Consider the following 12,325-nt stretch of genomic DNA (forward strand, 5'->3'; position numbering starts at 1 on the left):
TCTGTTCAAGAACAAATCCTGCATTAACATGAACATTCACACCTTTTTTTTAGTCCTGTCCTTGTACTTTCAGTCATTTTTTCTCAGAGAAATGATCAGCACAGTCTGAGAAACAGTTTCATTTTTTAAAACATATTTGTCACTATATAAAACACATGGTTGCACAAATTAACACCATGCTGTGTTCTATCTACTTCCCCATGCTCCATAAAACGCTAAACTAATGAACAAAATGCACAACTACTTCCACTTGGCAAATTTAAGATGAAAGGAAGGCCAAGAAAATACATCAATGAACAAAAAAAACAAACAAAAAACAAACACGAAAATAAACCTAGAAAACAAAACAAAACCAAACAAAAACATCCCCCCAAAAATCCTCCTCCAAACACTGAAGCATTCAGATACCGTGTCAAGATACACTAGAGAAGCAACCACGTAAACCAACTCCAAGTTCATTGCACTGAGTTTATCTAGGTAAAACATTTGATATATATACAATACTTTTCTCTTATTATTCCTAAAGCTCCTTCAACTGCCTCCTATTTCAAGTTCTCATCACAATCAACTTTTTTTCTCTTCATAGTTTTCTATATTTTCAAATGCAGTTAAGTACTAAGCAGGTATTTCTATAGAATTGTTATTACCATAGTCAGTTACCAAAGCTATATTAGCTAAAATTTTTAATACAGTTCAGCAGCTAAAAAAAAAATAAAAAAAATGGATCAACTCAGCAGTACATGACTAATCAGACCAAGCAACCTTCCAGTACATTGTTCAGAAACCATTAACTTTTACATTAAAGATTTTAGATTTGGTGTAATTCTTCTGTAGGCTCTGCATGTACTTTTCCCATCAAGAATTTATTTTGTAACGTTCACATTACTTGCAGTAAGTCTATTTGTAGCACTAACTTCTACAAAAACACAAATACAGCTCCAAAGAACTTATAAAAGACTATTGTGCGTGATGAAAGACAATTAATAAAAACTAACTCGGGATTTAGCTTTACCTGAAGGAACAGCCGTACTGTTCTGGTGGTTTTCACCAGGTGACACAAATAAGTCTTCCTCCCCTTCAGTGGATGAACTGGAGGAAGATTCACTGCTGAGATCGTTCTCGCTGGAGCTGCTGGAGCTGGGCAGCAGCGCGTACTTCCTGCGAGCCAGCACCTCCCGCTTCTTCCTCTGCATCAAAATCCGCTCTTTTTGGTTCTGGGTCCGCTGGGACGAACCTGTTTTCACAACTCTTTTCCTATATGGGAGCCTTCTTAAAGAGCTGTTGTGAAAGCAGGGCCTTTTCATGAGTAACCCGGGTACAGAGTCTGCCTCAGTGCGAGGCCACTTGTGTGACCTGGCACTGTGAGTTCTGCTCGCAGGATTCAGCACTGCCTGAGGGTGTCTGACGGGAGCATCCTTCTCTTCATCAGATGTTACTGTGTCAGAGTCTCCAAAGTGTAAGCTAGAGGAAGGTGAAGAGATACAGTCACTAAAAGAAGAGTCATTGTCCTCACTCTGTGTTTCTAGATGCTGTCTCAATCCCAAGATTCCTTTGTTCTCCTTATCAGGACAGTTCTGAGTGTACGAAGGACCAGCCTGCTGGCTCTTGCGTTTTTTTCGCACCACGATACTTTTTTCTTGGTCTGTATGGTTGCCATTCATGTCCTTCTGCTTTTGAGAGTCACCACATAAGTGGGAGAACTCATTCCCTACTTTACTGGCAATCATCTCAACTTCTGCAGTGAAGCTTTTGGCCGCCCCAATAGGCTCAGGGTTCAAGAGGATCCCCTTCAGACTCTCCTGTCTCTTTGGTGCATCAGAAGGAACTTCACTCTTCATATCCGCTTCTGGAGTATAAACTATATTACATTCAGGAGTCCATTCAGACATGGAAAGATTTAAGGAAGGCCTAGAAAATAAAAACAGATAAGCATCAAGAAAACAAGCATGAGATTTTTCAAAAGCAAAACTGAAATCAGAGAAAACCCATTTACTGCTAAGACAACCCCCCCAGCGGGAACAGCAAAACAGGGGTAACCAAAATACAACTGTTTCAAAATATTAAGAATACTGCTTGACAAGGTCATTTTTCATGAAGACAAAACTCCTAGAACTTGCACTGAAGGGAAGTTCCTACAGTCAGTGAAAATGTTGATGTATGTCTCCTGCAAAATGTATGATATCTGCTTTCCCAATGCTTAAGCATGGGAGCTTTACAGGCCACTGCTTACAGAAGTGACCTAAGCTTTGGCTACATAGCTCCAATAGCCATCAACTAAACTGCAGGCTTAAATAAGGCCTACATCTTCCCCTACAGCAGTACATATGGACAGCAAATACTTCAACACAATACATGGTGTTGTATGGTGACAACTGAGCTATAAAAATCAGTTACTCATAATTCATGGTTCTTTTCTGATATGAAAAGGAAGGAAACAGGAGAGATTTTGAATCTTTATTATTTTGGGGCAAAGTAACAGAAACCCATTTATTACCTAGAGTGTCTTTAAGGAACACCAGACATTAGAAGTACAGTGTACCAAGCTATTTTCAGTCCATGTACTTTTCACTCCACCCTGGGACACAAACTGAGCATATCCTATCATGTTCCCTTAAGAGTCAGCACCAGGCAGGTTCCCCTCCCTGCCAAAATATAAACCTGCCAATGTACAACAATACAACATTACCCTAAAAGACTGTTTAAAAGAACAACTTTTGCATTAGAAAGCTACTGAGACACAGACAACAGTAACCCCAGTAATATATCTACCTTCAACCTGCTTAATCTGGCATCTCTGCCTTCTGTTTAAATTCCCAAAAGGAAGTAAAATCAAAGCATTTGGTTCCCACTGTGATAACCACTGAAATATTTGTTACTGTAGCTAATATCAGTTTTTTATGCCTCAACTGAATAAGGCTATAGCAGATATTTGACAGCTGTACTAATTAAGCAGTTAATTGCTCCCTCTTTTCTCTCCCCCCTCTCACCACTTGTTTGAAGAAACACCTCCTGTGCCCTTCTAGAAGGAATGTTTATTCACTGAACCAGAATGAAGAGCTCACCAATCTGAAAAATAAGTTTTCCAACCAGATCAGACAGCAATTCAGTTCATCACATAAGCACACCAACAGCTACACCCAGCTCACAGCAAGTGTGCTGAACTACCAAAAGGCTGCTTAACATGTGCAGCTACACCCTAAGGGGAAATGGGGCTCCTTGAGCAGCACAGCAGGAATCTGCATTGAGTCAAAAGTCTGAGATATCAGCAAGAACAGCCACTCAGAGGGAGCCCGACAGGTGAGTCTGTGCAAACCTGACCAAGTTCAACACGGCCAAGGGCAAGGTCCTGCAGCTGGGCCAGGGCAATCCCAAGCACAAATCCAGGCTGGGCAGAGAACGGAGCGAGAGCAGACCTGGGGAGAACAACTTGGGGGGGTGTTGGTGGATGAGAAACACAGTATGACTTGGCAATATGTGTCTGCAGCCCAGAAAGTCAACTGTGTCCTGAGCTACATCACAAAAAGCACAGCCAGCACGTCAGGGGAGGGGATTCTCCCTCTCTACCGCACCTGGAGTGCTGTGTCCAGCTCTGGGGCCCCCAGCATAAGGATGTGGAGCTGCTGCAGCAAGTCCAGAGGAAGGCCATGAAGATGCTCTGAGGGCTGGAGCATCTCTGATACAGAGACAGGCTGAGAGAGCTGGGGTTGTTCAGCCCGGAGAAGAAAAGACTCTAGGAAGACCTTACAGCATCTTCCAGTGCCTACAAAGGGGCCAAGAGAGCTGGAGAGGGACTTTGGACATGAGCATGGAGTGGCAGGCAAGGGGGAATGGCTTCAAACCAAAAGAAGGTAGGTTTAGATTAGTTAAAGGGAAGAAATTCTTCCCTGTGAGGGTGGGGAGGCCCTGGCACAGGTTGCCCAGAGAAGCTGTGGCTGCCCCAGCCCTGGAAGTGTTCAAAGACAAGTTGGATGGGGCTTTGGCACCTGATCTAGTGGAAGGTGTCCCTGCCCATGGCAAGGGGGTTGGAACTAGGTGCCCTTGAAGGTTCCTTCCAACCCAAACCATCCCATGATGATTCTTTGATCTATGGCAGGTTAAGTAGCACTGCCTAATTCAGGTTCATAATCTTCTGCCTGAATCCCCAAATTCTTCAAAATGCCAATGCATTCTTACATCCAGTGCTAATATTTATAGCTCTCATTTATTTTATCATAGAATAAATCACTACAAGATTGAGACTACAGGACAGATTCAAATCAAAGTTTTCTACACTGTTGCACTAACTGATGCTTCCAGGAGCAGCTGTGAGCTGGCTGTTCCTAACAGACCCCAAAGAATTACTTATTTCAGTTTGCAAGGGGTGTAAGCTGATGTATCATCCCAGGCAGCCTGCATTCTCTTCACAGCCATAAGCAACTAATCTACTACTTCATGGGATGTAATTTGAAATAAAAATTTTGCAAAAGGCATATATGCTGCAGTACTATAATCTAAAGAAGCCATAAGATCACAGAATCTTTCTGGAGATCAAGAATCTTTTGGATCCTAGAACCCCAGCTGAAGAGACCCATTTGAATGTTCTCACTGGAGGTCCTACAAACATCTCTTAACAGTTGTTAAATGTGAGGCCTATATCCTGTGATAAGTAGGAAAGTGTTGCTGTTCTCTTTGGAATTAGAGCAGGTAGGTATGTCTTCCATCAAAGTCAAAAGCTAACTGTGTGTAAGCTGGACTAAACTTCTTGTCAGTCTAGACAACAGGACAGGGTCTTAATTTCAATTCATTAAAGCACAACTTTTTTTTTTTCAGCAATAAGTTGTTGTGGAATGCAGTATATAAGGCTACCTTCTTTCTTAGGACTGAAAAAAAGAGGTTCAAAAATTGGAAAAAAACTTAGAATAAACATTAAGAGTGTAAGAAGTCTACACAGCAAACAAAGATGACTATTAGAGCTGTGGAATTCTGCTGTCTACCCTTCTCTGCTCCTGACAGCTCCTGAAGAAACACCAGCTCTCACACGCCCTGTGCTTGCCTGTACCCTCACACACGGACCATCTTTCTCTGCAAAAATTAAGACCAAGACTTCCATTTTATAAAATTTCTAACAAGGACAGGAATTCTGCATTCAAACCTGTCACAAGCACACAGAGAACAAGCAGTACACAGTCCCTTCTCTCATCCTCACAAGGTCACCTTTAAGGCAGGATTTTTGCTGTTATTTATGCACCACCGTTTTACAGAAATGTAACACCCAGTCTAGTCAACCTTCACCACAGTCCAAAAGCAAACCAGACTCTCCCACAATAACCCTGTATTTCATCACAAGTGTTTTTTAGAAAATCCACAAAATATTTCAATTTGGGGAAAAAATATTATTTTATTCAGGAAGCTTACTGTCTTTGAACACAGTCATAACTTGCCATCTTGTATTGCATGTCCAGCTTTACACACTGTTTCCTGTCCTTTTAACAGGATAAATTAAGGGGACAATGCTATTTGATTCTGAAGTTTTTTTAAGCAACAAAAATCTGAACGTTTTCCCACAGTCAGGGGCTGGTTTACAAAGGACTCTGTTCTACTCATTGGAGTGTTCCCCCCACACACTTTATTGTTAAACTCTACTGGAGAAATCTCCATCAGTATGAAAATTCTGCATTCTGAATGTGATTAACTTGGTATAAGCTCTGTTTACTGTAGCACAGAGGGCACTGGGCTGAAATACAGATACAGTTATGTAAGTCACAGCCAAAAAATTAAAGCAACGACATTTACACTTTGAGAAACCTCAAACTACTGTAAGATGACAAAAAAATGAAATTACCACACAGTGAAAAGTAGTGCATCTAAACCACTATTTACTGGCTTAGTTTTATTCCAACAGGCAGCCTAGATACACTAGTTAACACAGATTCAAGCATTTTGTGTATTTTCACTCTTAAAACCATGGAAAAGTCTGCAGTAACTCAACTAAGTAATGAAGAACTCTCCATTTTTGCTAACCAGCACAGAGCCTGAAGCACTGCTTGCTCAGGGGAGAGCTGCTGACTCCCAACTACAACATTACACAACAGCTTCAACAGGAATATGTTCTGGAAGTGAATGACAGCAATCAACAATGACAAATAATCCATTCCTTCACTACTCAGAAATGCCATTACAAACTTTCAAACAAAAAATTTGACCAAAGGAGACAAAAGTTGGAAGAAGAGCTCACCATTTAACTAGATTTCAATGCATTTTAAGTATCTTCAGTGGTTATACATATGAAATACCCACAGTATGTTCTTTTACACAGAAGACAAAGTTTAAAAGGGATCTACAAAAATACTATGCAAACAGTCATTAGAATAAGGTCATTTGCTGTTAGACCTTTAGAAGATCCTACATATCTACCTCTAATTAAAAGTAGTCCTCAGAAGCTTTTGCAAAAAGCAGCAAGATGCAGTAAACTCAGTCAGCATTAGTGTTCCTCCTTCCCAATGAAAACATTTGCCTGTGGAATTAGTGAGTCAAAACTTTGAGAGGAAAAATGGGGAAGTATCTTCTTTTAAGCCATTACAACTCAATAAAGAGCTGTTAACACAGGTACGTGAAAGCTATAAATAGTTATTCTAAGTTCCCCTCTAAGGTATATGACTATTTAGAATCATGAAGTGCATATGACTTATCCATTCATGTCACAAATTAAAACCATTGTTATTAATCAGGCCAAGACACAGCAGTGCAAGAAAACTGATGCAAATGGGAGAAGTCCCTTGAAATTTTAAGTCAAAAAGTAAGCTCAAAGTTTGAGATCTTTACAGCAGGCAAATTTATGATCACATGTTAAAGCAAAACACATTTGAGTTATAAGATGGAGCAAAGTATTTTGTCATTAATAATTAATTCCTTTATTAGCAATCAAAACGTATGCAGCATTAAAGCACTATAAACCAGTGAAATGCTTAATTATACAACAAATTTTTTAGCATAAACTTGGTGAATACATGTGATCTAATACAGAATTACTCTGAAAATGTATCTTCAGCTACATTTTAAAACATAGTCAACTCCCTTCACCATCAAGAAGCAATGTCCTTGCATTTGTAGTTCCTTTATTCAGTCCTAATTCTTGTTTTCTTTGCATATGGTCACTGAACTCACAATTAACTTTTAAAATTAATTCCCTTCCCTAATATGTGGTTTGGATCAGATTTTACTTTTAACATGATTTTGACTCTGACAAGGCAACAGTGGTGCTGTTAAATTCATGACAAATCTCACTGTTAAGGTCTGGTATGCACAGAAGTTACACTGTGTATCCTCTTCCTACCACAGGACTTCTTTTAACCTGCAAACATGGCCTTCAAAGAAAGGACCAGCAACAAAAGCATCACACAAGCCTTGTTTTAGATTGTTTTAGAACACCAACAGTTATTTCTTTCCTCTCATTAAAAACATGTATTCTTATGCTTTCAGCAAGGCTTTTCCATTAGATACATCAAGAAACATGAAAAAGCTTATAAAATTCATACAAGGCCTTCAGCAAAAGTGAGACAACCCAAGTACTGCTACTTCCCCATCTCCACAGCAGGGAGCCAGACAAGATCCATTTGTGTCCAGCCCTGATGCACTGGAGGCTGACACAGGACTTGGGAGCCATTTCAGGAGCTGCACCCCCAACTCAATCTCATGGAGATCCAATCTCCATCTTTTGTCATGCCCTGCTCCAACAAAAATAAAGAACTCACTGAGCAGTTCACAAACACAACACTCATTAGCCTAAAAGAGCCAGTCATGCCCTATTCATTTCATTTCTATCAAGCAGGGACAACCTGCACAATGCAGGGTAAGTAGCAAGAAGAAAAATATCCAATATTCAGTTCCACTATCAGGAAAAGAACTGCAATCAGATTTTGAAACTTTTACTGCATTGCATTTTGATTGTCCTTCATTTTTACCTCTTCATGAGACAAACAGTGCTCTTTTAAAGATTGTTTTAACAACTTAATTTTAGCATACTATATATTGGTCTTCTAATCTTTGCCAGAAAATAAAGCAATTGATAAGTTAAAAATCTATGCATTTTATAAAACGTGACCATATAAACATATAAAACAATCAGAAACTCCATTATGTTTGCTTTGCTATTATGTAGCAAACACATCTTTATTCACAGGACAATATAAAATACCATTGCAGACCACTCTCGATTTCCTTTCTACACTTTAATGCAGCCACAGTGACGACTCCGATTTTTGGATGGTAGAATTACTTGAGAATTCTCCAAGCAGAATCCTTCTCCTTTGCCCTACAGAAATGTGTAGTATTGCAGAACAACATGCACAGTATTAATTACTAACTGTATGATAATATTCTGGAAACAGGTTCTTTTTTACAGACTCCCAAAGACAGTCCATCACATCCACCCAGACAGAAGGGTTTGACTGTGCTTTGCAGGGAGGTGCTACCACTACATGACCCACAGCAGTGCAGGGAGGCTTATCCACTCCTTGCAGCCAATTCTAGGAATCATCACTGGCTTGGAAAGTCTACTCTTGAGGTGAAACAATGTTATTTCAAGTACAGTACTGCTCTTACTAACCTTTGCAAAGCCACCTCTAAGTCAGCCCACAGCAACTGTGCTGTCTAGCACTGTAACGAGCGGTATCCATCCTCTGCACCAGCAAAGTCTCCTTAATTTTATCCCTGAAAAACACTCCTCAGACCTTCAAGGTTTGTTTTCTCATGCATAAGTCAATTCATACCCTGCACCAGAAATGTCAGGCTACCTATAGGACAGCTACAGAATACCCCTGTTATGCCACACTGCCATTCAGCTCCGAGATCTACCACCACTGTATTCTCGTGGAGAGACTATTGAAAGTGTCTCACTTGTTTTAACAGAGTCCAGCATAGGACAGCTACAAACAGAAGAGCTCTTCCACAGGACAGGATCTATGGCCTGGGTCTAGTTGGAAAAGAGAGAATGCACAGAGTGTGTGCAGCTGGAAGTGCCTCAGGTACATGAGCTGCGGGGCCAAGAGCAGCAGGTGACTGTCCCACAGTAACTGAGTCATCCCAAGGCCATAAAGTACCCACAGAAATCCCAGCACTGCTCCAGCATCAGCACATCCCACCTGGGCAGGGACTCTGGCTTTGCTCGATGGACGCAAGCAGGTGCGTTGGACAAACATGGTGTTCACAAGGACATTCTTCAGCCTCGACACCTCTCTGCTCTGTCCCAGGCTCAGACTCAGTTACCTACATTAACACTACCTAAACCACAGCTCTAAGACACAAGTATTATGATTTGGCAATCAGGAATGTGTTGGCTTCAATGAACTCCAAGACAAATATAACAGCAATGAACTCGGGAATAAAAAGTTGTAGCTTCATAAGAGAATGACAAAATGCAATTTTTTATTGGAGGTTAAGATCTTAACTAGGATTTCTGCTTCCAGAGACAGCTAGGGAAGTTACATGGCCACCAAAAATTATTTTAAAAAATATTTCTTATTCCCCCTGGCTTTTTGACCTTTGAGGTGTGTATAACCCTTCTTGATGCAGTGTCATTTTGCAAACACTTCTTGATAAAGCTTTGAGGAGCAAAGTAAAAGATAACCTTTGCCACAACTGTTAACAAGAACCTTGCAAGTGAGAATTATGAAAGGAACCATTAGGACAGTTTTACGCTATTCGTCAGGAAACCTGTGACAAGGAAGGGATTTTTTTGATACTAAACTAAGTAGATCTACCAGTTTCTGAGGGAAGGACAGTGCAGCAAACTTCTCCACTCTTCACCAGTGGAGCCAAGAGGCAGGGGGTAAAAGTAAACATTTTACCCAACAGCGTCAACTATTAGGACTGCACTTTATTGACAAAAAATAAATTACAGAAGCAAACAGCCTTTACTGCCTCTTGCTAGCAAAGTCACCAACCAGCCCTCTCAGATTTCATGTGGTAAACACTTAATAAGGAAGACATCATTTTAATTTATAGCAATTACTTTTCCAAATAGCATGAGCTATATAAAACAGCAAAATAATCTTGTCAGCAAAATTATGGGTTAGTGAAAGAAGCGTTTTCCTTTCTTCTTTCCCCTCTGCTCTGTCAGGGTTCTCTGTTAGGCCTGACAGGAGCCCACCAAGAAAAACACTAATTAACCCTTAAGCCTGAAGGAAGTTCCCAAGTCAAAGACTTCAGCTACAGATACAGTCTGTGTTTTCTGCAAGAGCACTACAGACTCTGGAAGCAGCTGATTATTGTCACCTACAGTGACAACACTTGGGAGACTGTGACTGGGAGCAATTCTCCTGTGCCTATGATGTACATGTATCCCATACAATATTACTACATACACATATTTATAAATCTGTTCCCAACCTTACTAAGTGCAAACAGCCAAACCACTACAGATCTGGTGATAAAACTCACTGAAAGGAGGCTGCACACAAGTAAAGCTGTGGGGACATCTTTATACAACACCTGCCCACGGCAAATCCATCTCTCTGTAATCCCCATTGTTTATATGTGAATTAAATCTTTCTGTTCCCCATCCTATCCTCACTCCCCCCTCATTCTTTCCCCATTTTTTCAACTGCTTAGCATCCAAGCCTCCATAGTTCACCAGCCAGGGAGGAGGACACTGGCACCCATATTTTCTCAAAAGAATGTTCTCACCATTACAGGAAATACAAGCAACTGAAATGAAAGATTCTCCATCTTGAAAAAAAAGGCAGCAACTGCTGCCAGCTCAATGTTACTGCAGCACAACCACCTCCACTGAAAGTCAACTGCTCTGACTGATCTAGTTATGTAGGTCAGCAAAGTTATTAATTTAAAGATAAAGTGCGAGTCACAGACATGTTAAGACACACTCTTAATACACTTGTACAAAATCCACTGCTTCATAAAAGACACAGTTTGAAAGGTCAGAATGTTCCCATCCAGACTCTGAAAGGACATGCAAAATATGCATGAACACTATGAGCTGTTGTTCACCCCCAGGCTCCCAGTACCACACACAACCACAGCTGGAGCTGCCAGGGCTTCAACCATCAACAAAAATAAACAGCTTTGTGAATATACAGGACTTCAAGAGTTTTAAAACAGGAAGCTTGGTGTCTTACACACTTTTATTTAACTAAGGTGAAATGCAAAAGGTACACTCCCAGCCTTTCCCATCTGATGAATTCCAGAGGTGATTCCATACTGTGAATGACTGCACGAGACAAGTAGATGTTCACTTTAGCAAATGAACCAACATCACATCTTTCCTTATCAATCCCTACACATCAGCAAGAATCTTGGCTAACAGGGTTTTTCTGTGCCCCCACCCCCCTTTATCCAACAAAGGTAAGAGCAGAAACATTTAAATTGGTGGATAACCCCTTTGATAGCAAGGACTACAGATATGTCACCGATAAAGAGCTTTAACTTTTGTCTGTAATGGAGACAAAGCATTCTAATTATTTAAATATCAATTTTCCTCCAAAACGTTTCTACTGAGTATCCAGAATTAATTTATCTTTGGAAATTTCTACTGGTTACAACAAAGACAACATAAGGTCTTATTCTGCACTTGAAAATCTAGTTTTCCTTTAAGAGTTTATAACACAGATATTCCAAAATGACAAATGTCATTTGCTATCCAGGTCTCCACCATGAGCAGTCAATTCTCATCTTTTTGGTCAAATATTTGTTTCTGAAGTAACTGCATTAGAATCAAATGAAATCGGGCTATTACAGCAAATTCTTCCCTTCTGCATTATGTCCTCTTTTGGAAGAACACTTGGCTCTCAGGAACTGAGGATCTCCTTTAATCTGCTAAAGCAACCAGGCCTTGCTTATGATTTAAAACCATTTCAAGCCATGGAACAGCTCAAACAGCATGAAAATCCATGAATACTCAGCCTTAACTACCAAACCACTGACACTTAAAGTAAGTCCCCAGCCCATTCCAGCAGTTCCCAGCCCACGTACCTCTGGAATTCCGGCCCACACCTCTGAATGGACGCGGCTCCCTTGTTTGCCAGGCACAAAACACCTGACAACGAGGGATTTTTTAACACGGGTTAAAGGAACATCAACTTCGCCAACAAAACAAATGACGTCATAACCACCCCTGCTCCGCACAGCAATAAAAACCCATTTCCGCGCGGGGAAAATCCGTGACAGCTCCGTGACAACCCCCCGAGAGCCGCGGCCGCCCGCGGTGAAGGCACCGCTTTGTGCGTCAGCGAGGCGCTGCAAAAAAAGGGAAAAACACATTCTGCGCGCAGTGCCCCCCTCCGCAGGGCCCCGCCGGCCCCGCCGCACTCAGGGAGCGGCCGGGAGGATCAGG

The 12,325-nt window shown here is 41.0% G+C and overlaps 1 protein-coding gene across 9 annotated transcripts in view; it reads right to left on the minus strand.

Annotated features, from left to right (window-relative positions):
• The window catches only part of RNF111 (ring finger protein 111), a 53,868-nt gene that overhangs the window by 31,523 nt on the left and 10,020 nt on the right, over window positions 1–12,325 (minus strand). For 6 of the 9 annotated variants that reach the window (XM_064668217.1, XM_064668216.1, XM_064668213.1 and 3 more), the window contains exons 2-3: window positions 11,965–12,228; window positions 1,013–1,908 (exon numbers count right to left, since the gene is read on the minus strand). In XM_064668217.1, the coding sequence (XP_064524287.1) occupies window positions 1,013–1,889 (877 nt within the window). In that variant the 5' untranslated portion in view covers window positions 1,890–1,908; window positions 11,965–12,228. Of the gene's footprint in view, window positions 1–1,012; window positions 1,909–2,987; window positions 3,067–11,964; window positions 12,229–12,325 lie in introns of all 9 variants that reach the window. The other 3 variants (XM_064668211.1, XM_064668218.1, XM_064668212.1) reach the window with 2 other exon arrangements.

Source organism: Pseudopipra pipra, chromosome 12 (genome assembly GCF_036250125.1).
Source record: "Pseudopipra pipra isolate bDixPip1 chromosome 12, bDixPip1.hap1, whole genome shotgun sequence".
In the NCBI taxonomy this organism is placed as follows: domain Eukaryota; kingdom Metazoa; phylum Chordata; class Aves; order Passeriformes; family Pipridae; genus Pseudopipra; species Pseudopipra pipra.